This window comes from Suillus clintonianus, assembly GCF_016758775.1.
Source record: "Suillus clintonianus strain FC179 chromosome Unknown DEU56scaffold_28, whole genome shotgun sequence".
Classification (NCBI taxonomy): domain Eukaryota; kingdom Fungi; phylum Basidiomycota; class Agaricomycetes; order Boletales; family Suillaceae; genus Suillus; species Suillus clintonianus.
In genome coordinates this window covers 251,829-279,445 of record NW_024539252.1, presented here as the reverse complement: position 1 = coordinate 279,445, position 27,617 = coordinate 251,829, and the positions used below count along the sequence as shown (strand labels likewise).

At 48.0% G+C, this 27,617-nt stretch overlaps 10 protein-coding genes across 10 annotated transcripts; 7 read left to right on the top strand and 3 right to left on the bottom strand.

Moving 5' to 3' along the window:
• Window positions 1–52: 52 nt before the first annotated feature.
• On the top strand, window positions 53–3,959 carry DEU56DRAFT_755368 (Piwi domain-containing protein; the record flags this gene model as incomplete). Its single annotated transcript, XM_041349903.1, has 23 exons — window positions 53–161; window positions 275–435; window positions 486–562; window positions 613–714; window positions 762–851; window positions 903–962; window positions 1,012–1,264; window positions 1,325–1,570; window positions 1,616–1,757; window positions 1,865–1,945; window positions 2,052–2,107; window positions 2,157–2,310; window positions 2,360–2,370; window positions 2,433–2,500; window positions 2,560–2,645; window positions 2,702–2,859; window positions 2,907–3,030; window positions 3,080–3,158; window positions 3,210–3,239; window positions 3,289–3,404; window positions 3,464–3,524; window positions 3,580–3,616; window positions 3,783–3,959. The coding sequence occupies 23 exons, from the start codon at window positions 53–55 to the stop codon at window positions 3,957–3,959; spliced, it is 2,478 nt and encodes an 825-aa protein (XP_041209417.1).
• Window positions 3,960–5,890: 1,931 nt separating this feature from the next.
• On the bottom strand, window positions 5,891–6,319 carry DEU56DRAFT_705242 (uncharacterized protein; the record flags this gene model as incomplete). The annotated part of the gene is made up of 2 exons (XM_041347391.1): window positions 5,891–6,034; window positions 6,089–6,319. Coding segments are annotated over 2 exons (375 nt in total), but the record flags the coding sequence as incomplete, so codon positions are not given.
• A 1,277-nt stretch (window positions 6,320–7,596) lies between these two features.
• DEU56DRAFT_735250 (uncharacterized protein) lies at window positions 7,597–8,994 on the bottom strand (the record flags this gene model as incomplete). The annotated part of the gene is made up of 3 exons (XM_041348440.1): window positions 7,597–7,827; window positions 7,882–8,434; window positions 8,495–8,994. The coding sequence occupies 3 exons, from the start codon at window positions 8,992–8,994 to the stop codon at window positions 7,597–7,599; spliced, it is 1,284 nt and encodes a 427-aa protein (XP_041209415.1).
• A 958-nt stretch (window positions 8,995–9,952) lies between these two features.
• On the top strand, window positions 9,953–10,556 carry DEU56DRAFT_911847 (uncharacterized protein; the record flags this gene model as incomplete). Its single annotated transcript, XM_041357328.1, has 3 exons — window positions 9,953–10,096; window positions 10,140–10,342; window positions 10,391–10,556. 3 exons carry the CDS (start codon window positions 9,953–9,955, stop codon window positions 10,554–10,556), a joined length of 513 nt encoding a protein of 170 aa, XP_041209414.1.
• A 208-nt stretch (window positions 10,557–10,764) lies between these two features.
• Window positions 10,765–12,944, top strand: DEU56DRAFT_755365 (uncharacterized protein; the record flags this gene model as incomplete). The annotated part of the gene is made up of 9 exons (XM_041349902.1): window positions 10,765–10,937; window positions 10,995–11,033; window positions 11,086–11,295; window positions 11,383–11,506; window positions 11,555–11,772; window positions 11,821–11,965; window positions 12,010–12,144; window positions 12,196–12,341; window positions 12,392–12,944. 9 exons carry the CDS (start codon window positions 10,765–10,767, stop codon window positions 12,942–12,944), a joined length of 1,743 nt encoding a protein of 580 aa, XP_041209413.1.
• A 701-nt stretch (window positions 12,945–13,645) lies between these two features.
• DEU56DRAFT_798894 (uncharacterized protein) lies at window positions 13,646–14,104 on the top strand. Its single transcript, XM_041353018.1, has 2 exons — window positions 13,646–13,690; window positions 13,742–14,104. The coding sequence occupies exons 1-2, from the start codon at window positions 13,659–13,661 to the stop codon at window positions 14,064–14,066; spliced, it is 357 nt and encodes a 118-aa protein (XP_041209412.1). The 5' UTR covers window positions 13,646–13,658; the 3' UTR covers window positions 14,067–14,104.
• A 1,802-nt stretch (window positions 14,105–15,906) lies between these two features.
• Window positions 15,907–17,241, top strand: DEU56DRAFT_798890 (uncharacterized protein). Its single transcript, XM_041353017.1, has 4 exons — window positions 15,907–16,078; window positions 16,131–16,477; window positions 16,531–16,769; window positions 16,815–17,241. The coding sequence occupies exons 1-4, from the start codon at window positions 15,997–15,999 to the stop codon at window positions 17,002–17,004; spliced, it is 858 nt and encodes a 285-aa protein (XP_041209411.1). The 5' UTR covers window positions 15,907–15,996; the 3' UTR covers window positions 17,005–17,241.
• Window positions 17,242–17,345: 104 nt separating this feature from the next.
• DEU56DRAFT_798886 (uncharacterized protein) lies at window positions 17,346–21,577 on the top strand. The gene is made up of 17 exons (XM_041353016.1): window positions 17,346–17,457; window positions 17,513–17,578; window positions 17,631–17,732; window positions 17,795–18,042; window positions 18,091–18,349; window positions 18,402–18,482; window positions 18,535–18,971; window positions 19,027–19,444; window positions 19,497–19,828; window positions 19,879–19,949; window positions 20,005–20,146; window positions 20,203–20,398; window positions 20,450–20,542; window positions 20,593–20,695; window positions 20,746–21,090; window positions 21,143–21,199; window positions 21,253–21,577. Exons 1-17 carry the CDS (start codon window positions 17,385–17,387, stop codon window positions 21,299–21,301), a joined length of 3,072 nt encoding a protein of 1,023 aa, XP_041209410.1. The 5' UTR covers window positions 17,346–17,384; the 3' UTR covers window positions 21,302–21,577.
• Window positions 21,578–21,920: 343 nt separating this feature from the next.
• Window positions 21,921–23,081, top strand: DEU56DRAFT_886064 (uncharacterized protein). The gene is made up of 2 exons (XM_041356196.1): window positions 21,921–22,313; window positions 22,364–23,081. The coding sequence occupies exons 1-2, from the start codon at window positions 22,052–22,054 to the stop codon at window positions 22,990–22,992; spliced, it is 891 nt and encodes a 296-aa protein (XP_041209409.1). The 5' UTR covers window positions 21,921–22,051; the 3' UTR covers window positions 22,993–23,081.
• Window positions 23,082–23,087: 6 nt separating this feature from the next.
• DEU56DRAFT_295120 (putative aminoadipate reductase) lies at window positions 23,088–27,437 on the bottom strand. The gene is made up of 13 exons (XM_041345526.1): window positions 26,820–27,437; window positions 26,403–26,766; window positions 26,039–26,346; window positions 25,748–25,966; window positions 25,591–25,697; window positions 25,326–25,541; window positions 25,110–25,271; window positions 24,898–25,062; window positions 24,299–24,842; window positions 23,974–24,252; window positions 23,768–23,917; window positions 23,461–23,718; window positions 23,088–23,401 (listed from the first exon to the last, which is right to left on the bottom strand). Exons 1-13 carry the CDS (start codon window positions 27,126–27,128, stop codon window positions 23,183–23,185), a joined length of 3,300 nt encoding a protein of 1,099 aa, XP_041209408.1. The 5' UTR covers window positions 27,129–27,437; the 3' UTR covers window positions 23,088–23,182.
• Between the last annotated feature and the right edge of the window lie 180 nt (window positions 27,438–27,617).

Genomic DNA, 27,617 nt, shown 5'->3' with positions numbered 1-27,617 from the left:
ATCTTCGTTTCTTGGATCGCATCATTTATCAACCATAGACATATCTTTCCAGATGGCTTTAGCGTCTACTGTGCCGTTGGGTCAACGTAGACCCCTGGCTGTCTACGCGAATGCTTTCGACGTAACACAAATCCCAGTCAAAGCTTATGAACAATATGATGGTGAGTACATATATGCTTGACTCGCGGTCATCGTCGTCCTGAATAATTTACGCAGTTGGTGCGTGCGCCTTCGTGCCAGTAGTAATCACTCTGTTCGAACAAGTCTTCTTCAGTAATGACACCTGATGTGGAAAATGTGCGATGGAGGCATCGAATACTCGAAAGACTCCAAAACCACGAAGCACCCAAGGTCTTTCGTCTCTGTCTATTTGACGGAAAGAGCATTCTGTACTCTGCCGCGCCGCTGGATCTCCCTGATGGCACTTCTGGCAACGTATGATCTCGTTTGTGGTCCAGTATTCACGGCCTGATATCGGTTGCTAGTACACGCTTACGGTTCCTGGCAAAGGTCGAGTTACAGTCAAGGTAGCCCGCGTCGCAGGCGAGACCGTGACATTTGAGTGCGCATTTCCGGTTCAAGTTTAAGCATATCTAATGACATATGCTGCAGCGACCTCAAAAACTTTCTCAACGGAAAAATCAGTGATCAGACACCGAAGGTCTCCGTCGCCCTCAATCTCCTCCAATTCATCATTCGCCAGGCCCCCAATCTGTAAGCCATACATTACACAATCAATAGTACTACTGAAGCTGCTCCAGTAAGTATCCGAACAACGGAAGAGCGTACTTTACCAGCGGCGGCTCAAAAGATCTTCGCGGAGGTCTTCAGCTATTTCGTGGATTCTTTCAGTACGCCGTGTTACAAGACTTTTATTGATCGTTCCTCACGTTGGAGCGTAGGAGTGTCAGACCAGCAATAGGCAGAGTTCTCGTGAATGTCGATATCAGCGCAGCCGCAATGTATGTCATGCAGTTCGCTTCTGTTCCTTCTCATCGTGTTGTCCATTAGGTACAAACCGGGGCCGTTATTGGATATTGCTCTAGAAGTTTTGAACCTTCGAGGAAACGCGCGGGCGCTCTCCTACAAAAAGCATAGCAAAGAGTGGAATATTCTCAGCCAGTTTTTCCGGAATGTCCTTATCGACATAAAGCTGCCAAAAAAGACAGTGACAAAGAAAGTTGTTGGTCTCGTTGAAGCCGCTGGACGTTTTCCCTTTACTCAAGAGCAAGAAGACGGCTCATCCCTTCCCACAACTGTGGCGGTACGCTCTGCATCAATTGCTTCCATTGTCTCGTCCTGCATATGATTGACATTTACACAGGAATACTACTACAAAACATACAACATACGCCTAGCCTTTCCGGACATCATTGGCATTGAATTGAGCCGAGGTTCTGGAAAAAACACTGTCATCCCGGCTGAACTTTGCACTGTGGCTGCAGGCCAGCGATACACCCGCAAACTACCGCAGAACATGACGAGCATGATGGTTGATTTCTCCAAATTCAGGCCAGAGAAACGGCTGGAAATGATCGTCGGCCAGAAAGGCGACCGAGTCCAACCTCCCGTAAGCCCTTAGCCGAAGCTGAGATTAATTAATAATTTTGCTCAGACGCTCGAGTACGCCACATCACCTTATATTCAAGACGCGGGAATGAAAATATCAGAGCAACCAATCATCCTACAAGGACAACTTCTCAGACCACCTACTATTTTCTACGGCAAAAAACAACCGGCGGCAAGTAGCTTTCCTCGTGTGTTGCTCTATTTAGCGAGATTTTGCCACAGGTTGTGAATAATGGAGCTTGGAACATAACGAGGCAACATTTACATTCCCCCGAGATTATCAGGGCGTGGGCAGTTGTGGACTACAGTTTAAGGCTCGACCAGAATGTCATCAAAGGGTTTATGGACACACTTGAACAATGTTGCATTTCACGAGGTGTGTATTAATCGCGCTGTTGAAAGCTTGCATTCACCATCGTATTCCAGGAATGAGTAGGATTTTCCTTACGTTTGTGAGGGTGTTGTTTCACAATGTATTGTAGGTGTGAGAGCTAAGCCATCCTACAAACGAGGTAGTGGTGTCGGCTCAGTAGATCGGGTAGGCACGCTTTTCATTCAGTTTTTGTTTGTACTAAAGGATTTTGAAGGATATCAAAGAGGCATGCTCTCTGGCATTGGTTTCAGCTGGAGCCCCTCCTGGTTATGCCAAGCCCCCTGAGATCGTGCTAGTTATCCTGCCTCAATCTGCCGCTGACATCCGCCAAGATGTCAAAAGAGCGGGGGATGTCACCCTTGGCGTAGGTATCATCATTAATCACAACTTGCTGGGCTGACTTGGCTTCATGACCAGGTGTCTACACAGTGTGTGGTGGGTTCAGCTTTAAATTCTGACCGTTTATGATTTCCAAATACGTATTTCACAGCGGGAAGACAATATTGCGAAGTTTACGGGCAGACAACTTGACCAATATTGTAATAACATCGCAATCAAGTTCGTGATATCTCAAACATAGTCTTTACGTGAAGCTTATGTAGACTGATCGCCCACAGAATTAACGCTCGATTGACCGGAGTGAATTCTATCCCATCATCGCCTGCATATGACTGGTTCACAAAAGAAGATTTCATGTTTTTCGGTCTGTGATGCCATCAATGATCCGTCGTTTACACTGAAATCGACGTCGATTTTCAGGAGCCGACGTTGGTCATCCCGGCCCTGGCATTCAGAACAAGCCCTCGGTTGCCAGCGTCGTCTTTTCGTATGACCGGCATGGTGTCAAGTACAGTGCAACATCGAGGGTGCAGCAGCCGCGGCAGGAGAGAATAGGCGAACTCGGTCCTATGGTTTATGTACACGTTGGCTTCTGATTGTCGGACAGTCAACTTATCACTCACAGGATGCCATTACGCGATATGGCAAGGTCAACGGGAAAGCCCCGAAAAGACTCATATTCTTCAGAGATGGTCTCTCTGAAGGTGAATATGCAGGTGTCGGCGAACTGGAATTCCAAGACATTAAGGGTTTGTAAAGACAGTAAGATTTCACAGAACGTTGACAATATTTATGTAGAGGCCGTGAAAAGGGTTTGGGCTGAAGTCAAATTAAATGACTCTCCACCCTTAATCACCTACCTCATCGTGGGGAAGAGGTAGCCTTCCACTCCAAGTGGCCAAGTAATGACCGCTGACTTTTCTCTCAGACATCATGTTCGCTTCTTCCCAATGACCGCGTACGTACCTCTCCCCGCGCTTTTGTCCTTTATTGAGTGATTCTCATAGTCAAGATGGAGACCGAAAGAGCGGCAATGTGGAAGCTGGGTTTGTTGCCAGTGAAGGTATTGCCAATCCAATAGCCAAGGACTTCTATCTCCTGTCTCACGGTGGGATACTCGGAAGTTAGTGCATATTATAAGCAGCGATATCAGACTGACTGCTTATGCCTGGCCATTTCCAGCAAGCCGACCCGCCCACTACATTGTACTGAAGGACGAGAATTTCAATTTTGATATCAGGCCGTAAGTTCCAGCCGAAGGAACACACAAGTACCGACTAAATTTTGTGCATCCTTAGCATACAAGAGGTCGCATATACCCTCTGCCACGCGTATGTGAGCGCAACCCGATCCGTCTCCATACCAGCCCCAGTCTATTGTACGTGGTTCTGCATCTGTTACCAATCCAATTGCTGACAATTCACTCAAAGATGCGGATGTACGGCTATTTTTTTCTCGACACTTGGGAGCTGTAACTGATTGTATCTCTCACATTTTACAGAAGGTCTGCGCTCGCGCAGAGTATCACTTTGATGCGAGTTTGCGGTACATGGACAGTGATTGTGCAACTGTAACGAGTACTAGTTCTAGTGAGAAGGGGTCGTTCAACTTAAGCCAATGGCGATCGGGCTACGCACAAACCCATTCATCGATGTTGGCCAGGATGTTTTTCGCATGAGATTGTAGCTTTAACCTTTTTCTGTTTGTCTGTACTAGTCTCTTGTGTCCTTTAGTCCCATTGTACGTACATCTACACGTTTTCTTTCCAGATGTACTATTCAGGTAATCAGCACGGTTAGTTTCGCCGATGATCGGGTTGGCTGAAATCCAGCAAGCACGTACCACACAGTAGCTGGCACAGGCTCTGTGGCATGATGATAGTGAGGATCCTCTGAGAACGGGAGAAGCGTACAGGGAACAAACCGGGCTTGTTCGTGAGCGGAAGCGTCTACGGAAATGCAGGATAAATAGAGGTTTCACTGTATGCTAGTCACTACTCACCAAGTAGCCGAACCATGCGTAAAATGTCTTCAAATTGTCAATGCAAAATGAAAATAGCCTTTGCAGACTTTCGAATTCGGTGATCTTGCATGCATGCATGTTTGCTCCATGGCCATTAACTTGAACTTATGGCAGCTGCAGCCATCTTTGATCCCATCGATGCGACAAGGCCCATAATCGCGCAACTGCCCGCTTACACGCAAAGTCATCGAGCGTGTTCTGAGAAGCTGTTAATAGAGCTTCGTCTCTAGCAGGCCATGATGTCAGTGAGGTCACCGCATCAGCAATATTGTAAACGTCTTTAGTGGGCAGCAGGGTTATAGGAAGGGAAGTCATCAATCGTGGACGTGAGCTGTTTGACTATGGCGGAAATTACCAGGAAACTGGCTTTGGGCGGAAAATGGGGGTCATCATCAGCAAAACTCCTCAAATGTCACAACATGTGACACTACCTTATTAGTAATCGTCAAAGCGTCCGAGTAATACGACGCATATATGCATACGTCATACGCAAACTACACATTATAAAATCGTCGTCACCCTCCCATGGCCCTTATCGTAGCTGTAACATAGTGGGTTAGCTCTTACATCATAGTTATAAGGTGGTAGAGATGTTATATTACTGTCATAATGTTACAAGAACAATGTATTGTACCTGTAAGCCGGCAATGATATGATATCATGCAAACAAAATCCTGATCACGATCGATCAATGATTCAACCAATTTCAATATTTTCTAAGCACAGCGCTGCAGGCTGTACAATGCCACATGGCACTTTTTCCTCGAGTGACAATTTACAAAGCGCCGTAGCCTTCTGCTATAAGAAAATGATCGTCTAAGTCTTCTCCCTCGTCCGCTTCTATCATATCGGGATCATCTTCCAGTTCCTCCTCCTCTTCCAGTTCCTCTTCCTCTTCGTCATATCCGTCCTCCTCAATCTCTCCCTCTCCCTTAGCATCTTCCTCCCCACCTTCATTCTCCTGTTCTTCAGCCTCTTCATTCACATACGCCCCATCACTTTGCAGGAACTCATCCCATTTGCGGGATATAGCGTGACCGATACCTCCCCCTCGGTATCGCATGAACATATCTCGATCTACGAACCTAGCAATAGACCAATGAATTGATTAGAAGTAGATAGATATAAAAAAACTCACATGTTTACATAGAAATACCGCCAATCTTGATTGAGATCTGCCTCGTGTCGAGCAAATGAATTATGAAGAAACTCATCAGTCTTGCCAGAATCAAATGCTGGGATGAGATGGACGCCTCGAATTATGACGTCAGGATCCAGAAAACCGAGGGCGCTGGGATCCTCGCCTCTGAGAAAACCGATGCGATGCAATCGTTTTGCGGACCAACCGGATTGGTAACCTGCGTCGCGTCCAAACCACCGCACAATCAAAAATTCCATTCGGCGTGGTTCTTCCATAGAAGCATCATTTCGGTCCCAAACGTCCACATGGAAGATCCGGATGATCCGTGCATACCAATACGGGTGCCGTGCGTCATCGGTTTCGTGTGATAGGACCATAACGTCGGCACGGGTACGTGGGTTGAGTGAATCTTGTTCCCGCCGTAAGTCGTATGTAGTGTAATTGATGCGGAGGACGTTGTGCTCGTAGATTTTGTTGTTGGCGATGATTAGCTGGGCGCGTTCTTCGTCAGTGAATTCAAGCTCATCTCCAGTGTACTCAATCCCACGAATACGTCCGAGAAGATGATCTTTGAGTTTAGGGATAAAGTCCTGTCCCTCCCATCAGATGAAATAACTTTAAAAGGTAAAAAAAAGACGTACCACTACTGCTAGATCATCTTCTGGTAGTTCACTAAGCCATCCTGTGAGATCAAATGAAGTTGTCGCGTATTTGGAAATATGGTAGTGATCGGATGGAGAGGTGCGTTGGCGTTGGCGGCGCTGTGAACCGGCATCACCTTCTCTTGATGCTAATGTAGCTCGCGCCTTGACAATCTTACCCATGAGTCGTTCCCGGGTTTCTATCCTTGTCATACTAGAGACTGTATTCTTCTTCCCTTTGGGGGTTTTCGAATACCAACGCTTCACGCGCCGATGCTGAAGTTCACCCTAGTTAATTTAAAATAGTATGATCAGTATGTATATACACATGAATTAAGAATAAAACTTACCGGCTGTGTGCTGTAGCTATCAGTAGTACCAAATTGTCGGATCGTGTTGGGGTAATCTCCCAGCGCGTGGTATTTGTAAGTGCTGAGATTAAGCTTCTTGCGCTTCGGACCCGATAGAACTTCCTTGGCCTTGCCTTTCGGGTCTGCTTCTGGAAGCTTGGAAGCTAAGGCAGCTTCCCGTCGTCCGCGTGTTGCATACTCGTGAGGTAGTTCGGTTGTATAGTAGCGCTTACATGTAGTTCGAGCGAATCTTCGTACCGTCTGGCCCAGAACAGCCGTGGCAGTGTCAAAAAATTGCAGCGTGTCCTCGGTATGCATTCGCAATTTTGCGAACCCGTGCCAAGTAGCTAGATCGAATAAAAGATCCAGGACCATAGTATCATCCGTGTCGTCATCCGGAAGTACTAGTAAGCCCTCGAAGGCAGGGATTGCGCACTATACATACATACGATCGTAAATAACCATATCGAGTAAGTTGAAACCGAAACTTACCTGCAGAAGATCTTCGAAATCCCTTGCGGCCAAACGTTTCATCGATGACGCATTTGAATTGAACTTTCTAATCGTCCCTCTACCAAAGGTCGGCGTAGCGCGGTATCTATTAAGATCGATCAGTAGATGTAATGAAAAATTTTAAATACACACCTTTCATTGAGTTTCTGGACGGCATCACCACCAGCGGCATGCAAAATGCGCATCAAGTGGGTGAACTTTGCCTTCCACGCACCGAGTTCGAATTCGTGAAGTTCGTCGACCACGAACATTCGAAATCGATTGAATCCGTGAGGTGACAGCTTGACAGAGAATGAATTCTATATATCAAATATCATTAGTTAGATAGAAAGTCAATCAAATGTTAAAAACTTACTCGAGTGGGCACCAAGGACTTGTCATTGAGAATAGCCTTGACGCGGGTGCCATCAACAGGCACACCCAGTTGAAAAATGAGCGCGCGCGCATCATCGACTTCTCGGAGGTTTGCCCTGTCGTCCTTCCGCATACGCCTGATCCGACGTTTCATATCCAACCTTGATCCCATCAAAGGAACCTCGTCCTTCTTTGTGAGACAGCGTGGGCAAAGGCACTGCCCCAGATTTTTTATCCCTGTGAGAATAACTCTGAGAAGCGTTAGTACTGCGTCCGAGAAATTAATTAATGTACTCACTTCTCGGGATAGTCGGCTGAATATGTAAAAAAACGGGGGAATACCCTACGAGTGATACCATCCCCACATTTTATTACAATACCATATTCATACGCGTGCATGAACTTCTCGTCGAGAAGTAAAGCCCATATGGCCTGCATTAGTTCACGCTTACAGTGCGTGTAGACCTGGCTTGTGCAAGGCTCGCCAAATATAGCCCTGTATTGATCTTGAAGATCTTCGGGCAACTGAAGATCGGTTTAGAGTTATATACATATGCAGATATACATAAAAAAACTTACTGTTGGAATGTAGGCGACGTGATGACATGCAGAGGCGGTTGGTTTGCCTCGGATGTACTTAGATTGATTGCCGAAATAGAGGTAGAACGGCCAGAGTGATGCGTCGCCGAAATTCGCCAGATGGGTGGCATCCGACCAGAACATGAGTGATGCGATGGTGCGCTCGAGATCATCACCTTCTTCGCGGGGCAAATTGTTAATTTCCGCGTATGTTTCGACCATTTCGGGGCTAGAGTATGCTTCTGAGAAGACCTCAATGTCCCGTCCGTCCGGAGATTTCCAGAACTCGCGATAAGGCGTCATGTTGAAAGTTGTAGCGACGTCATCCTGGAAAACGGACTCAATGATATCAGTGATCGATCGATGATGCACACCAGGAATTTCGAGTTCTGGGGCCTCGGACTCGGCGTCCCACTTCTCACCCTCTTTAGGTAGCCTGATCTTGACGGCAGATTGGCGCCAGCCATATTCCTGGTGGAACGGATTAGACTTCTTCTCCAGGTAGGCGTCGATATTTTTGGATTCCCGGGTATGGGAAAATGAATTGGCATCGCTATTATTAAATAGCGGATCACCAACGAAGCCGGTGAGCCGCTGCAACTCTGCAACTGACTGCTGGCCGGTTCCAGAGTAATGGTAAGCCATAAGGAGGCCAGAAGTCGGGTTGGAGAAGGCTGCATATAGGTCGTCCTGTTCAATCACCTTGGACGACAATCCTTCGGTGATTCGACTCGAGTCTGGAACCCGATCACCTCCAGCGAGTGTAGGAGCATCGGTGACACTCTCGAGGGTATTTTCAATGGGGAGTATGCTGGGGCGGGTAGGATAAACCCGGTAGAGACCTGCTGCATTAGGTTCCGTCTCAAAGGGTATGAAAAGCGGGGGGGCATCGTGTTCTGACTGCACCGGGGAAGGCATACGAGGCGCGTGTTGATCCGCATGTTGATCCGTGATGACATCATGTCCGCGTTGCTGACGGGTGGAGGGCGGCATATGCGCAAGGTGAGTCGCTGACCCCGGCAAGAAGTCCGCAAAGCGCGCAGGCATGCGGATTCTCCGTCCAGAGCGCTGGGAGACAATAGGTGGGGGTGAGGGAGATGGTGCACGACCCATTTCAATCTAGTAAATGTGTAGTTAGTATAATCCTGCTGTAGAAATAAAATTAATACATACGTCATTGTAAAATATGTCTTCATGATCGATAGGCGGGAGATCTTGAATCTCGGGCTGATCTGGTATGACAACATCTTCAGGAACATGCACGGGGGATTGATCACGACGCGCCCGCTTGTCTTTTTTCTTCTTCTTATCTGACTTGCGTTTCCGACTGAAAATTTGATCAGTAAGATCAAAATTGTCAGCGCATTGACCTGAATGCGCTGCCAGCTGCTTGCGTGAACCAAATGTTGCGCTGCAAGCTAAGCAGCGGAGGTCATTGACCATGGACACAATGCGGATAAGGGGGAGAGGGGACACGTCCTCACGAGGCCTCACTAGTTGCAGAATTGAGTTGTCCAGCGCTATCATCATTTAAACAGATCATCTACTGTGAATTTACATTAATTAAACAACTGAAATTAAGCATTAATTCTGTTACACCATGTAAAATACTCGATGGAACATACCTACAAAATCCTCGGCGCGCGATCATGTTGATGAGAGTCGCCAGAACTCCACATTGGAGTATCCTGTGAATCATCGCCGGGATATTTACCCCCGAGGAGGTGGGATCTCGCGGATCTCAGGATAAGGTGTCCTAGGAAAGGTAGAAACTTGAGTGGGATATGTGGAGGATTTGCGACTCACCTATTAGACATTGAGTGGGATATGTGGTAGGATCTGTAATAGACATTTGAGTGGGATGTGTCAAGGATTTGCTACTCACCTAGACATTTGAGTGGGATGTGTGGTAGCTCACTGAAGCATACGATCGAAAATAAGGGCATACGATCGGAAGTAAGGTGATATCATGATCGAGGATATCTGGTATATCAAATTCAACATCCGCCGGAATCTTCCGATTATATTAAGTCAAGGTGTGGTGGCTATCTTTATCAACATTGATATCAATATGTCTAACGTAACCGTTGCCGACAACGCCTGGACCTCTGTGGTAAACGTCTTCGGGGATGTCGTATTCGTCGACATCCAAAACACCATCTCCTTAGACAATACTTACTGCTTCAATCTCAACTTAGATTCTCCCGGCCCCAAGGTTTTTTTTTTCTCTATCTACAAACTAATCTAATTTATAACAGAAAATAGTTTTTCGCATCCGGCAGCAAACCAATAATCACGACTCGGGTTCAGATGACTCGGTCACCGAGTATGAATCCGATGAAGAGGAGAACGGCGGTAACGGGGATGACGCGGAGATGAAGACGGAAGATGCGGAGGTCGGTATAAATGAGGTTAAGGTTGAAGATGAGGATCTCGACGCAGTGATCAGTCCAGACTTTGAGTAAGTTGCCAGCGCCTTCATTACAAATATTGACTGATCTTTCTCAAGGCCTGTAGTCGCATCCCCTTGCAGCCTTCTCACCAGGCGTATTGGAAACCCCAATCCGGATCCCGAGAATCCCACTGCGCCATGGAGTTACTACATCAAGAAAAGGACCGAGGTACAGGAGGACCAGGAGGAGATGTCAGTAGAAGATCCAGCGGCCTCCTTGTAATTTTTTTTTCTTGTCCTGTAGATGTACTATATCATTTGTTCTTGCTCAATTGTACTTCCGTCTGTCCGCACGCTCGTGAAATTCAGCAAATTTCCCATCTCACCAGCAAACGGGTGGTGTTGCCTTATTCAGGGGTGTTGATATGTTATTGATAAATCTAACAAACAAACATTAACAACGCGTCCTTATCTTTATCTCTCCCACCACTATGGCGCGTCACGATCGCGCCAATTCTACTTCATCATCTTCCTCTTCTGAGTCATCTGCGGGATCTTCGACATCGGAAGGGAGTACCCTCCCAAGCACACCACTGCCTCGGATGTCCGGGAAACGTGGAAGAGACGCGTCTGATAAGAATGGACTTAAGTCCAAAAAGACCAGGTGAGTCATTCAAAGATATCGGTTGTCCCAAACAGAGCTTACCTATAGGATGCATAGCCCAGTTAGAACCGAAAAGAAGGCTGAAAAAACACAACGGTGAGGTTTTTCAATTTTACGCGATCTAATATTGATCTTGATGAGAGTATAGGAGATCACGCACTAAAGTCCTTACGCCGCGGGAGCAGTGCATCCACGTTGCACGTTGGATCCCACGCGGACTTGATATGTTCTGCGATCTCAAGCAGGCGATCCAGGTAAGTCTACTTTTGGAGCAAGAAGAAGCTGCCGAGGCCGAGGACGGAGATGAAACGGAAGAAGAACACATCAAGGCTGCCCGCAGGAAGATTCTGGACACCTGGTATGTCCAATTGACTGCATATATGCGCACTCTGACCGCATATATGCGCACTCTAACTACATATATCTATGCTAACATAATTTTCAGTGACAATATCACTCGTGCACGGTACAAGCGGACGTTCGAATACGTCATGGAACACGCCCCTTATCTTGGGACTCTGATCGGTAGGAGGAAAAAACGCGAGGAGCTCGCGCAACTCATTGGCGAGGTACGCATGTTTTTTTTACATCAATTGCAACTAACTATGTATTTACAGATGCAAAACATGATAAATCATACGCGCTCGGAGGATGCAAGTCGCCTCAAGTCCCGCATGGGCTCATACGCCGCTCCAAACCCTGACAAAGAACTCATCCGTCCTCCGATCACTGACGACAGCAAGAGCCGTGCTCAAATGGGTTTTAATCACACCCAGCTGGGCAAATTGCTTTGTCCAGTCAAGTATCTGGTCGACTACATCCAGGATCCGCATGGGTATGTTTACTTTTCTCAGGTTATCTGTACTAACAGTAATATCTACAGGATGAAGAACAAGTTCGATAGCGCGTCATTAAAGGTGACCGCTGCCTTATGGCCCGCCTTTCTCTATCCAGGCAACACTGCGGGCGAAGATTTTGACCCGGAAGACATTATTGAAGGGCTTTTTCGCGGATATCTTTTGGAGCGGGTAGGTTTTGTTTTTATTATATTGGGCTACTCTAATACATACAGGTTACTAAACATATCTTCACCTCTCCGTCATCTGCACTCAAGGCTGGCATCTCTAGCGGAACTCGCGCTTGCAATGCGAAGCTCCATGGGATGAAAGAAGTGGGGGCCGAGCATATCGCATATGCCGCGGTTCAGGTAAGTTTTTCGTTTGATGCACCCTTGACTTACTCAGTCTGTATTTTACAGGCTCGCTTTGCTATTAGCTCGCTTGAGAAATGGAAAGACCATGACGGCCTTTTCTATTATACTGACTTTTATACCAGGATAGTAAATCTTATTCGGGGGAGGAAGGACGAGGGGTGGGTCAACTCCCTGCTAGGACATTATAATGAGTAAGTGATTCTCTACACTATGATCTTATCTAACACGTTCGTGGATCTAGAAAATTGTTTGGCAATGAAAACGGTGCCAAACCCTGTGATTCTGCGAATGCCGAGTGTTCCGAGGACGACGATATGATCGCCATGGAACGGCAACTTGCCGCGCGGGCTGCACGGGCTTCAAGATCCTCAGAGACGGTATCTGCACAGTCTTCGGCACTCGACAGGCAACAAGAGTCGCGTCACAAGTCCTTACCTCCCCCTGATAGATCGCCCACTCCAGATCCTCCAATAGCCCAAGCACTGGCTAATCCTCGCGAGGACAAGCAACCCTCACCACTGCCTCCCTCGTCTCCTCAACAGTTGGTGCGTTCCCCTACCCCCGATCCTCCTGTCGACTCGCGCAAGGCGCAAGAAGTCTTACCTGCACGCCCCCCTACTCCCAATCCTCCTGATAACTCACACAAGCGCAAGCAAGTCTCCGCATCAGCCCTTTTCGATGATAACAGCCCTCTTACTGAAGAAGATGAAGAGATCACTCGACCTACTAAGCGCAAACGAAAGAATGCTGCTGTTCCACCGAAGAAGACTCCAAAACGCAAGGCAAAGAAATAGTTATTCAAGGTGAGTCACAACTGTCTCGTAGTCTGTTCAATACTTATAACCTTCACTCGATCGTATTAGGATTCACTCTACCACATCATTTTTACCGTCTCCTTTCGCATTTGCATCACCCGGCTCATCTGCCCATGTACTACTCTGACGAACTCTACAGTACTCTTCTGCTCTCGTGCTCTCATGGACCCGCATGTCTCGTTTTTTTCATTGCAGTCTTCAATGACATCACTCATATGCTTTTTTTGCTATATCGTGTCCAGGCGATCGGTACGCAGTTACCACTATGACATTAGATTATATTCTACCATACCACATGTATTAGTATAGCTCAATGATAGGTGGTTATTATGGGATATCACTGTGATCTGATGTTATAACTAAATATAAGATGATGCAATCATACAGCACTCTGGAACATGGCGGCGAGTATATCACGCGGTCTGGAATGTGGCTGTGACCATATCACAAAAAATCGATTCGGTATATTCGTATGTATTTTAGGCTCTATTATAGATATTAGTCACAGTCGTTACAGTGTGTTACAGTGGCTACACGTGTATATATGTCTATATATACCTTGGGGAGTTTTGCTGATGATGGCAAGGGGTCTCACGCCACTGGAATGTGACTAAATCATCACGTGCTCATTACGCGACGCGTTTGATTGAGGCATGTCCAGCACTTACACAACGAACCAACCCCATTGAAACGATGACAGGCGCCAACTACATGGGAGGGAAAAGGTTAGTGAAGACTGAAATATGTCGTGGTTGCTTAGATTTTTTTACATGCAGGAATGCTGCCCGAGCGCGGACCAAAGACAGTACAGGTCGGGTGCAAAAGCGACATTTTGGTCAACAGAGGCTGGCAGCTGCATTATGCAACACAAGGGAAGAAAGGGGGAAGCCCGAAAAGATAACCCTGAACTCTATTTTACATCAAATCAATCTTGCTCCTGCACAGCGGGACGCGAAAGTCAAAGGCGGCCTCCCCTCCACGGCGCATACAAGCACATTGTGCGACACATCATTCGCCCACTGCACCGCACTTGACACCTCAAAGCGTCGAAAAAAACCTTCGAAAATACTTCGAGCCCTTGATATTTCTGATCGTATGTGATATATCCCCTGATACATGTCAACCTGTCCTATATGCACTGTTCACGTCAGCGGTGGCCTATCGTGATGCAATTGACCGCATATTATCGATCCCTCTTTCAGAAATGATTGGTCTGCCCATGAGAGGTCCCCACGCTGAAGACGGAGGTCCTGGCGTTGGTCTCGAAGAAGACCTTCACCTGCCTATCGATGCTGACAGCCAGTCGGATGTTCAGGTAACACCAGAGAGAACGGTGAGCATCCGAGTAGGACGCTGACCGTGTCCTAGTTTCAAGGAACGTCTAGTGATATTTTCTCTCAAACCCGGCGGTCTTCAGGAAGTGCAAGCTATTTGTTCCAGTTGGAAAATGATGGTGACCTTGACGAAGGGGGAATTTATGACAATCATTTGAGCGAAGGAAAGTCGCAGCCTCCTTCGCAGGACCATCGTATGGTCACCGGTCACAAGAGTCCGTTATGGAGTGTCGAGGTAGACGGTCCCCACGGAAACTGGGTCGACGACTCAGGTTATGCTGACATGGATACTGCTGAGACCGGAAACCTTCGTGGATCCATACTCACTCCCGAACTTCTGGACACGCATCGATATCCCTCTCCTCCGTCAAACAGCTTTCCGTTTTCTTTCGATTCTAATTCTCAAGGAACAGAGGAGTACATTCTGAACATGGACTCATCGCCACCCTCGTCACCGGATTCCTTTGCACAGTTGCGTGGTGGATGGAGTCCCAGTCACGACCGTTTTCTGCAACGATCACAGTCCTCCTCCAAATCTCCGATTAGTTCCCCTGCACCCATCATCGTGCACGATTCTCCTACGTTCTTCAGATGGCATAGCTCCATCAAGTGCAGCAATCCTCAAGGTCACGTCTCCGCATCTGGATCCTCAGCAAAATTGCGCTCCATATCGCAGTCGCCATACCACCCAAGTGATGTTGAAACAGAACATGGACCTACAACTCCTGAGAAGGCTCGGAAGATGTTCTGCGCTGCCCAGAGTTCGGAAGTTTTTTTGAAATCCTCCACTGCGATATATAACACGCAACACTGTCGACCTTTTCAAACCTCATATCATGCCACTCGAACAGAACCTGTGGAAGCACATTCTTTCAACTCATCACACATATTTTCTTCTTTCAGCGGGTCAGATATACACGACCCTGGATTGCCTCTGGACATTCTCAACGACCCGGACCCATGGGCAACCATCGGGAAGATCCTAAACCTCGAGACTGTAGAGGAGCACGACAATGATAATATCGATTTTACTCGCGATCGGGAGGGCGTAGGCTATGTCAGGCTTCGTTTGGACGGAACAGCACAGACACGGAATCCACCATGCGAGCCAACAATAATCCCTCGGTCAATCAAGTTAGACAGTGAAGATGAACCCAAGGAGACGATGAATAACGAAGTGGAAGAGCACTTGGGGGAAAACACCGACCATTGCCGCCGCCAACCACAGTATTCACAGTCGGAAAAAGGGCCCCCGCCCCACGATCATACAGACTCCAGTCTCGTCAAATACACTACATTCGCCGAGGAGAACAAGTCACTTTGTAAGTCGACGGTGGCAGAGTCGGAGATGCAAACAGAGTCACCATGCATCCCCGCCGCACTCACCCATCGAGTTTCACCCCAGGCTGCGCAGTGCAATGGGCTGTATGACGATGAAACGTACGGGGGACCCTGTTTGTTTTGGGACTCAGATGAAGAAGAGGAATAGTTTTCGATGGAAGGTTGTACACTTAGTGCTACTATCATTGTGTGGACGAGAAACCACCGGCAATGGCCGAGGGTATATAATGACGAGTCACCTGACTTAACGCGTCTTCTATAAGTACTTCAAAAGTCATTCCTGTCCATGCATACACCTCGTGTGCAGCTGAACGTTTCAGTCATCGCTCCCCTTGACTATCTCATACCGTCTTGTTATGCAAAATCTTGATCATCAAGTGGTATCCGCGATGGGAATGTGCGATGAATATGATGCAAAAGGCCACCGAGAAATATATGGTGTGTTTCGTGTTCATTATCTGTGGTGTACGAACCTCATTCGCAACTACAGACAACATCTCATCGATGCTAGAGAATGACCCTGCATCTGCAGATGGACAGGCACCACCCGTCCTTGTATTCTACGCGATGCGGAACATCCTGCACCCTTTTTTTATTCTGGGCCAGATCCCGGATTTGCTTGACCTCCTAGCCATGGTTGACACTTTCCGAAGGCACGCGGTCGAGGCGTCTTCTGCTGCGCTATCATGGCAGGAATATTATGCAAATGAACCTAGCTCTGATCCAGACGTGACACTGCTCACGGAAAGAGAGCTGAGGAAAATGCAAGGTTACGTTGCGAATGACGAACAGAATAGGCTACATTATATTCTGCTCGTCAAGAATCTGTGTTTACTGGTGTGTTTTTTTAGGTTTCACGCTCGACCTCATTTTAGCTTCATTCCAGATAGCATATTTACTACCTTGTGACATCGCCGGAGTCGTGTATCCTTGCGGAACGTATGAACGACTATTTTCCAGGATGCTTCCCAGGCCACGATATACCATCTAAGCTCTTGTTTCAACACGGACTTTCTGACAGTGAGAAACAGATTATGGAAGGGGCATACCAAGAATGCAAGGAATGGTTGATGGAAGTCACCCAATGGGAAGAGGAATGGGAACAAGAACAAGAATTGGAGCTTGCGGCGTAAGCCTTTCCATGGTCTCCATGACAGAGGCTAACAGTCTTTAGCTTGACTGCGGAACAGGCCGACGCCGCATTCCAGCAGGCCTTTCGAAAGAAGTTTCCTCCACCATTGTCTCAGGAAGAACTAGTTTCAGATCTGGACGACTACTTGAGCACCGTGGAGAGAATGATTCGCAAGTTGGAGGACTATTTCCCTTCCGCCAAGGTTCTAGAGAGACTGAAGCGGGCGGTCTGAACGGTACTGTGTTCCATTTTTCCTGGTAGAACATCGTGAGCTTTGGATAATTCTAATATATGCACCCCTTGGCTCGGAGAGCAAGTCATCGATTGCGTTCAGAAAGCAGGGAGGTGACAGGCTGGCGGAGACCACGTAGCATTGATATTGATAGGCCGTGGTGGATGGATAGCCTAGTACTGTTGTCCGATAGTAAGATATATCCAGGTACACGAAGCAGCAACACCGTTGTCAAAGCTTTGCAATCATTGAAGGAGTCCTCCTTGGTAATTGAAGTTAATTTCAAAATGCTATTTATGGTAATTCTAGCACTAATACTGCGATTCAATTACCCTCCCTGCGTTCAAATGACCTGCCACCACTGGTGATCACTCCCACTCATGGCGCCATTCTACCAGCCGACTACAGTCCTCAGCGGATTCAAAGAAAGACCAGAGGCTTTACTTGTGCAGGGCAAGTTCTCTCGAGTATGTTGCAGGCGTAGCATGCTCAATCTCAGTATACTCAGGTGACAGGTTGTATGTTGGAACAGCAACGGGCAGTCTTTTCATCTACGAGTACAACGAACTTTCCGGTATGCTACTGTGAGATTCTGTAAGCGTTGATATGCTCATTTCAATACCAAGAGAATGGATCAACTTTGGTGGACACTAAGAAGGGTCTGTCTCGTAGACCTATTGACCAGCTGGGCTATATCAAGGACATCAATTCTCTGGTTTCCCTCTCCGGTATGATCAACAACATGAACCATCTCTGTCAAGCATCGTGAATTGAGCATGTCTCTCCACAGAATCTATACCAACTCTGTATCCTCTCCCGAGTCTTGTTCATCCAACACCACTTACAAGAGCCAAGGGTGCATTGTCATTCGCTGTTCACTCTTCCGTGCACAACCTCGACCCAAGTGATGTCCAAGGTGGTACTAATATTGTCGGCAGGGCAGGTCTGATTCCTACGATGGTGACGCAGCTTATAGTCGGGTGCCGAAGGAAGGTAGTGATATACACGTGGAAGGATGGTGAAGCACAGGACATCAGGGTATGAGTTTGCTGCATCTGTTGAAGATCCATCTAAGCCAGTGTGTAGGAAACTGTTCTTCCTCACTCGCCGCGTGTTGTGGTGTTTCTCGACAGTGATAATGTTTGCTTTGCGTACTCACCTACCGAGTATGCTCTGTTCTCCATCAGTAAGCTCACGACACTTGATGTTACCACACCTATACCTGCAAACACTTCTATGGGCGCGTTTTCCGGGCTTACCGGATACATGACCCTCGGGTTGGGTGCCAGAGCCAAACCTGGGTTGGTGCGGTTGAGCGACACCGAGGCACTCATTGTCAAAGACAGTAGGATACAAGGTTTTCATTCGAGACAATAGATGACTGAAGCTTCTGGCAGATCAGGGATTTATCATCGGCACTGATGGGAGGCAGACCAAGCCGGCGACGATCGATTGGCCAAGTCCTCCAGATGAAGTTGGTGAGCACTTGGATTTGTCCAGTCCTCGCCGTTTCCTGATGGTCTCGTCCAGCTTTTGTCAACCCATATATTTTCTCGATATTCCCTCCTGGTACCGTCACGGTTCCGGAGAACGGAGGTACTTCTACTCCATCTGGAGTCGCACCAGCTGCCTCTCAGTCATCCCTCATCCCCTCCTCAGTTGTGCAAGTCATATCGTCACTGACCACACAACCCGTACAAACTCTTCCCTTCCCACCCACATCATCAGCGTCCCCTGCCGCCAATTGCACAATTAGACTCTTGACGTCTTCTCCTGCCGCCAAGGCGCCTCTCTTCCTTGTGGCTACTCCGAGCGACCGTACAGTAGCTACTACCGAGGGCAGCTCGATATGGCAATTTCGGATGAGGTCATGGGGAGAACAGATTGATGAACTTGTCCAACACTGCCTCTATTCTGACGCACTTTCATTGCTTGATACTTTGGACAACGCTCTTTTACCAGACAAGGTTTGTCTCCATGTATACATTGACTGGCAAAAATAACGCCATCTACCCTCTGAAGGATCAACGACGAACCCATATTCGTGCCCTTCACGCTGTGTCTCAGTTCCGGTTAGGAAAGTTCGATGATGCAATAAATTCTTTCATTGAGCTTGATCTCAACCCCGCCAAGGTTGTGGCTCTCTTTCCTGAGCGCATCGCCGGACGTCTTTCTGTTTCTCCAGATGACTGGATTCCACTATTCGGCGGACCTGCAAACCAGCAGTCACTTATGCCCAAGAACGATGATACCATGTCAACAAAGTCCCATAATGACAATGAAAGCAAGGAGAAACTTTTAGAGCAGTCGCCGTCCCCTGCGGTGCCAGTCAGGGCCCCCGTTCGTCGGGGAACCGCCTTTGGTGTACTTTTATCCTCCTCGAAAGATAGAGACGACGACACTGCATCTATCAGCGGTAAGAAGAAGGTAAAGCAAGTAGGTCAGTCAGACATCTTGTCTTCGTTGGCTCGTCGCATCAACGAACTTTCTAGATGACTTCAGCCGGTCAGTGGATGCTCTATGGCGATATCTTACCGATCGTCGTCCGAAAGTCGCAGGTGCACTCGCAGCAGTACACATTACACCCGCTCAGTCCCACCAGTGGCCTTTCCTCTCCGAGACGTCGACCGAGGAACTATTTGCACTCCCGAACATCCCTTTGACTCTTTTGACTCCAGAGCAACTTGTGCGGTTTGCACAGATTGTAGACACAGCACTCTTCAAGTCTTATCTTGTGACTCAGCCGGCCCTCCTCGGTGCACTTTGTCGATTGGCCAATTGGTGTGAAGTATCAGAGGTTGAGGAGGAGCTCCGGGCACGAGAGGTGCGTCGAACTGCACTCGCACTCAAATTTAGATTTTCTAATAGTCCCAGAAATTTGCGGAGCTGATATATCTCTACAATGGAAAGAAGATGCATGCAAAGGCTCTTAATCTTCTCCACCAGTGAGTATTTATGTCTTTTACTCAATTGCACTTGCAGACCAACGACCTTGCCCAGGTTAAGCGAGAAGGAAACAGATATGAGAGATAAGCTTGATCCGTCCATATCCTACCTGCGAAAACTTGGTCCTGAGTACATCAACCAAGTATTTGAGTCCTCCCGCTGGATCTTTGAAGAGAACCGGGACATGGCTTTTGAGGTGATCCTTGCGTACATATTTCGTCTAGCTCCCTGTTGACGATCATTTGCCCCAAGATATTTACATCTGATGACGTTGAACTCCCTCGAACTCAAGTAACAGATTACCTCGAGAAGATTGACCCCACCATATCTGCTCGTTATATCGAGTATCTAATTGACGAGAAAGGCGAAGAGAGTCCTACGTTCCATGAACGGCTGGCAGAGCTCTATCTGAACATGACGCTGAGTGCTCGCAAACGAGGAGATGAGGGTTAGTCATTTACTATTGTCGGCCGATAACTTTTGACCAAATTTCCGTTAGTCAAAGGGTCGGAGGTTTACTCGAAGCTCCTTCGCTTCATTGACACCACTGATCACTACCGCCCCGATCGCTTGTATGGTTTGCTGTCTGAGAGTTAGTTTGAGATAAACCTCGCCGTAAATATTGGTTCTGATACTCTATAGATCTATACGAAGCACGAGCTGTGTTGCAGGGACGTATGGGAAGGCACGAACATGCTCTTGAGCTCTATGTCTACAAGCTCATGAATTATGCTAAGGCCGAAGAGTATGTCTTCTCTCAGCTATAATCTCGCTCTCTCATTGACACCGTCATAGATATTGCAAGCGAATATATAATCCACACGGTGTTACCAGAAGCATCTTCTTGACTCTTCTCAAGCTCTACCTCCGCCCCACCGATAAAGCAGTGCCGAACTTGTTACAGCCCGCCTTGGACTTGATCAGTCGACACAGTCCTCGCTTAGACTCCGTTGAAACTCTCCAACTTCTCCCTCCCCTCGTCACAGCTCGCGACGTGCGCCCATTCCTTCAAGAAGCTTTACGAGCACCAATTTTCGATAGCCACGTCATCCGCGATATTCACAAGGCACGGAATGAACAAGTCGCTAGGAAGCTGATGTTGCTGGAGTCTAGACGTGTCAGAGTCACAGATAGCAGAATGTATGTCTGGTCTTCTTTCCTCGTGGATGTTGTCTGATGCATTTGTGCAAAGCTGTCCCCAATGTCATAAGCGTCTGGGTAGTAGCGTCATCGCAGTTCATGCTCCTAGGTGAATTCGTTGTTTGCCTCCAATGTTATTTTCTGACGTTCCCATTTTTTCAGGGGAGAGGTGACTCATTATCAATGCCGTGATGCTTTTGCTCGGAGATGATGTCCGTAATTCGTTGTGCTACACAGCGTTTCGGTATAACAGCTTTCATCGCTACTGTTCGAGGGCTTGGTAGTGGACCCCCATTCGTAGTCAACTGCTGTGGAATCTATTTTCTTGTGTATCTCTTTGATAAACCGGGCAAACCATTAATGTATTAACGCTGTGCCAACTGCCAACTCAGGCTGAGGTTGCAAGTACCAGTACGACTCAGAGAGACCTTGTTGAAGAAAGTGGTGAAAGCACCAAGAGATGCGCGAAGAAAGGACTCGTGATTCATCAAACACGTCAAAATGGGTCACGTGCGCGTATTGATGGGAACGCGTCGTCGGAGTTGAACTGCACTTGGAACAATATTAGGTCCTCGTCATTCTTCAATAGCGCATGAGCTCCGTTCGAGAAAAAGGACAAGATTCAGAAGCACGACGAGGAGCGCGACGAGAAGCCCAAGGCTCGCATGCACAAGAATGCAATGGCATCTCCGAACAACATCCTCTGCCAGTTGCAACATATTTTAGCTTGCATCGAGTTCAAGAAAAAGAAACTTGCGTCCGACACGGCATGTAAGTGGTTGTATTTCGAATGCCGAGATCAAACTAAATCGATCAAGCTACGGTTCTATCTTCCCGCCTTACTGCTGCCCAGCTCCAGGTCCAGCTTCAAGCACAAGGCCAGGGACACTTTGGAATCGCTGCGAAAAAATCCGAGAGCAAGCCCGACAGCACGGACACCGACCTAGATGTGACCATCCAGATGGGTCTCTATGCCGCCGATTATTTTGCGACCAAAGTTGAGGAAATCACTAAGGTGCACGCTACCTTAAACGACGATACTCCTGAGCTACTCTGGCACCACACGCTCACGAGTCCCACATCCGATATCCGAGAAGCACTCAGCGTGCCAGAACTCACCAAGGGCAGTCGCGTACTCTACATCCTCGAATTCCGCAAGCTTCAGCCCATTACGGAACTACACGGCATAAAGTTTTTTGATGCGTGGCAGCAGTGTATTAAGTGTATGTATTCTCATTGCATTTATGGGGCTCTTCGTTGACACTACATGCAGGCCATGCTACTCTGTGGAGGAAAGGGGTGTATCACCGGGATGTCAGCCCTGGAAACATGATGTGGTACGAGAAAGACGGGAAGTTCATAGGCATTTTGAACGACTACGATCTATCCTCATTGGCGAGTGACCTAGGTCCTCGGGGCAACGAACGCACGGGCACGGTGCCTTTTATGGCAACCGACCTTCTCACCAAAAATTTGGGTCAAACTGGCGAAGTCAAACATCTGTATCGCTACAATCTGGAATCATTTGTGTGGGTTTTTATCTGGGTTTGCTTACGTTACAGGGAGGGAGTCCTGTTGCCAACGGGATTGCGCCCTTTGGATGAATGGGCGACTCTGGACGCTGTGGCATGTGGCATGCGGAAGCACTATTTCCTAAGCTATTTGGAAAATTACTACCCCACAGGCATTGAGGACCATATGGGGTGTTTCCTCGTGGATTGTGTCGAGATGCTTCGACAGCATGCCACGGACCGAGCTTCTCGCCTCAATTTGCTACTGAAGCAAAGGGCAACCAAGCAGTCCGACGATGAGGGGCCGGAGGATATCGATGGTTTTCTATACAAGTTTACATCCATGTCGAGCTGGAAGGACCTCACTAAGCTCATCAACTCTTCACAGTGATTTCTGTACTCCTACATACGGTTTTCTGTACTCTTACATGTGGTTTTCTGTGTATCGATACTGGTACCTTGCAGTTGTTTATAGCATCGGGTTCTAAAAAGTGATAACTTTTAAATACAAGCACAATCTCCAAGGTTCTGATCGCCCATACGCGAACACAGGGGACGATAGATGACCGCAGCTTACTCTTTCATTGAAACATCCCCATTGCCGCCCAATAATCCACCCACTGTGCCGCGTCTGCCGACGACAGCGGCTCCAGCTCCTGCATCGTCGGACTGACACGTTCGGCTATAGCAGTGGAAAATGGGGTAAAGCCACCCGCTTCAGAACGCATCTCCCCGGACGCCCTGATCACGATGTCTGATTGAGCCATGAAACGCATGAAATCCAAAAGTTTGATAGCAGGCTGCAAATGAAAACCAAATTTGAAAACGTTCTGGCCAGCAGCTATCGAGATACACGTACGATGCGCTTGATGTTCTCTTCGCTCATGTCCTTGGCACTCAATTCGAGCATTTCGAGCCACGCTGAGAACGACACAAGAAGCAACGGGTTACTAACTACTTTACGCTCAACAAGGGCGTCGGCGACGGGCTGTATCAACGTCCTCCACGCTGTCGGTCTCGGATGCACCACATTGACCGCGATGGGAGGTTCTTCTTCCGCAAAAGCTACATCAAGAATAGTATTGGATACAGCATGGGGAGGGATCCAAGACAGAAGCTAAGCCGCTCACGTCATTGATGGATAGCTTCGACAAGGATAAACTTACTCCTGTGGCTTCTGGAAGCGCACCCAGACTTACGCTCGACTTCACGATGATCGGTAGCCAGTCTGTCGTCGACCAAGCTCCTCGCGGGGGTCCTCCTGATATTTGGCCAATTCTGAATGACGATGCCGGCAACTTGCTGTTGACGATGACCTTGTTTGGAGCAATAGTTGTGGAATCTATACCCCCCGAAGTAGCTTGCGACGTACCCTTTCTGAAATGTATTTGCTCGCGCCATAGCCAGGACCAGCTGCAACCCCTGCATCGTATTGTACTTCTTCTGGGAATGGACCTTTCGCTCTATCCCAACTTTGAGCAGATGAGATAGAAGAGGTGAACATAAAACGCGGCTTTGGATGACGTGGAGAAGACAGTGCCAAGTCTATAAGATTCCGTGTTCCCCGCACATGAGGCTCGAATGACGAGAGCGCCAGATTAAAATCGAGTCGCCAAGCGTTGTGAATGATGATGGTGACAGACGTGCAGATCTACGCTTTCTTTAGTTGATTCGGTGACACTGGAAATGAATCAAACCTTGTGATATAACTCCTTATCCAGACCTAGGCGATCATCAGATATATCGATTTCTGCGTACACTAGTCTGTCTGATTTGAGCAGGGTGACATCTAAACCGCGATCTTTGAACGAATTCTCCTGTCGTTGTTGAATGGATGCCTCATTTGACGAGCGATTGAGGGCGTATACCACCGACACGTCCTCGCGCTGAAGTAGATATGCAAGCAGGTATGAGCCAAGACCACCCGTGGACCCAGTCAGGATGACCACATGATCGCTTTGACTGCGCCCATCAACCGGAGTGGCGATGACCTCTGTGGCAGAGTCCCCTGATCCGACCGAATACTTTGCGATCATATTCTCGATGTCAGCTTTGGCGTCGACGATGCCCGGACCGTTCTGCTGCAATACTGCACTGATGACGCTTTTAGCGAGCTGGCGAATGGAAGGACTTGAAAATATGATGTTCTGGTCGATCCGCGATGCCGATGCCTGAACGTCGCGATCTGAAGACAAGCTGAAGGAGCCGATAATGCGATTTCTGAGAAATGTCGCAGAGAGACTGGATGTGTAAGAAGTAAGCAGAGAACTAGCCTTGATTCACTTTTTCGACCCACCTGTCAAAGCCCTGAGCAAAAAGGTCTGTATCAAGATCAACCGCCTTGTCGGCGTTCACAGCAACAGCGTGGACTGTAAGCCAGTCCTCGACGTCTTCCGCAGTCCAGTTTGCAGGCAAAGGCACATCGATGCCCGCTCTGGCGCTGCCCTCCACCTTCTCGTACCTGTCGCCCGTGAAGTCTAGTTGAAAGTGGCTTATGAGTGTGCTTACAGGGCATTGATATCCTTCTCGTACAGCTTGACGGTTGCTTTCTTTGTGACGGTCCCCTTTCCAGCTCGAAGCATGGGCTTCTCACTGCGTGTCACAAGAATCATCTCTTTGAAGATCCTGCTGAAGGCAGGAGCCTCGTTATTCGCTTCCTCTATGTCCGGCCTGCAAGAGCATGTTGAGACTCAACAGCAGCATGCGATCTTGTAGGGGGCTTACCACACTCGGTTCCTGAACTCAGCAAGGTGTTTTTCGTCGTCAACGTCGATTTCACACCCCGCTCGTGGCTCTATGAGGATCCCAACCTGATTGCGTCCACGGCCGAAGATGACGGTGCCGTTCACATACGGGTTGGCGCCGATGACGCTTTCCATGGGAGCTGGTACCGTCTTCTCCCCAGACGAGAGTACCAAAACATCGTCGATCCTTCCTACGCTGCAAGGAAAATGTCAGAGAATATGAATAACACAAATATAAGTCATACATCTTCCACAGACCCTCTACCGTCGGGTGCTTGATAAATACATCTGAAGTTGCATAACCCTTGACGTCAGGAAGATTCTCTACTGACACTTGATGTGTCGGGGTTGTCTGCGAGAAAGTGTTCAACGACGAGAGGGTGTCTAAAGACCGAGTCATACCAAAACCTGACATTCATATGTACCGTCGTCCTGAGGAGCCCATCTGATCTTGGACTTTGGACCAAATCGCACCCATTCCCAAAGCTTTTGCTCGTCCGCGTTTCGGATGAAATAAGTGTTTATGCCGAATTCTGTGGCGCCATAAGCACAAGACAGCTTAACGCCCGCATCCACCAGGGTATTTCCCATCTTGGGCGCGAGCGGACCGCCAGCATAGACCTGGCGTTAGTGTCAACGTGAGTCATTTCCTTGTGAGTCATTTCCTTGTCAAAGTATCAATAACAAACTTACGACGTATTCGAGCGTCTTTAGAATATCGACGGCATTCGGCACAATCGCCCATTGCGCCAGAAAGGCAGGCACGACTACCAGAGCGTTCGATTTCGTCTTGAGTACAGAGTCCAGGATATTTTGCGGGTTAGGTACTACAGGGGTCGCCGAGGGATCGAGGAAGGATGTAGGTGGGTAGATAGACACACTGCTCAGGGTGACGATGGGGGTGAGCAGCTGAAGATATATACCAAGGGTGTGGAATGATGGCAAGGATGCAGTACCGATGCGCATTGGAGTAGGAACGTCAGTGTGGTCGAGAATACACGCTAACACCACTCCGTCTTAGCATTTTTTTGCTATGCAGATTTTTTCGCTGACTCACGGGTTATGCACCAGTGAATGGCAGTCAGGTTGCTGATTGGAATGGGTTTTGGGAAGCCAGTGCTGCCAGAAGAATGCAGGTAGAACAATACATCGTTCTTATATGACGGCGGAGCTGGGGAAGGGTACGGGACAAAGGCCTCGTCTTGAGTACCACTAACGAGTGCGGGGTACAGGTGTTTCAGCGCCGGAATCTCGTCAATCTGCAACTGGCTCGTTTGCGTAACATGAGACACGAAATTCGCTTTGATGTCATCGATCAGGGAAGCAAGAGAGTGCCAGGTCACGATTAAACGGCAGCACTTTGTTTTGTGCATCATGCTTATGATTGCCGCAGCCGAATTACGAGGGGACATGGGGAATGGCTTATAATAGTAATAATCAGAAACCCGTTCATACAACGAATCTATGTACATACGACCAGCCCAGCGAAGATGATTCCCATGAATACCGTCTGGTAAAGAAGGGTATCAGAGTTCCCAATAAGGGCGACCACTTCATTGTCTGCGCCTGTGCGACCTGGCCTAATTTCCTGGGCTGCCCGATGACAAGCTTGATGGAAGTCTGAGTGTGAGATAGAGACCAGGTCATTGCTGTCAGATTTCTCATAGACAAAGAAAGTGACATCCGAGTTATGTTGCGCATTGAATTCCACCAATTCAGGGAGCAACAGAGATCCGTCGAGGGGAGGGTAATTGACAGAACTTCGATGGTATGAAGCGACCATGATAAAGATGTTGTAGTTGGGGTCAGTGCAAGCTAAGGGTGACTGTTGAGAAGAGATATCCTGGAGGCTGAATGTACGCAGCAGCAGAGTGGAACCACTGCGAATCGTCAATTGGCATCACCGAGTCCCGACATTACGTTTTCATCTGCGCGTTCACGGAGCCGAGGAGAGATGTTTGGGTACTGATGCGAATGTCATCAAATCGTTTGAAAGTCGAATCATTGGGGCTGCTCAATTGTTGGGCTCACTGGTTGCCTGAGGTGAGTTAAATCAGTGATGCGGCAAAAAAGCTCTTAGGAAGGCTAGTCTCACTGACTTTATCAGTCGGTGATGCGCGGGGCTACGTAGCGTACCGAGCGTGGTAAATTCAAACCCACAGTGGTTGCCTTTGATTAGGCTTTTCCCACTTCAATCAATGATTCTCATCCCTACTTTAAGTTACTAGAATCAAGACTCCCAATGCCAGTATCAGCCTTGATTCAGAATCAG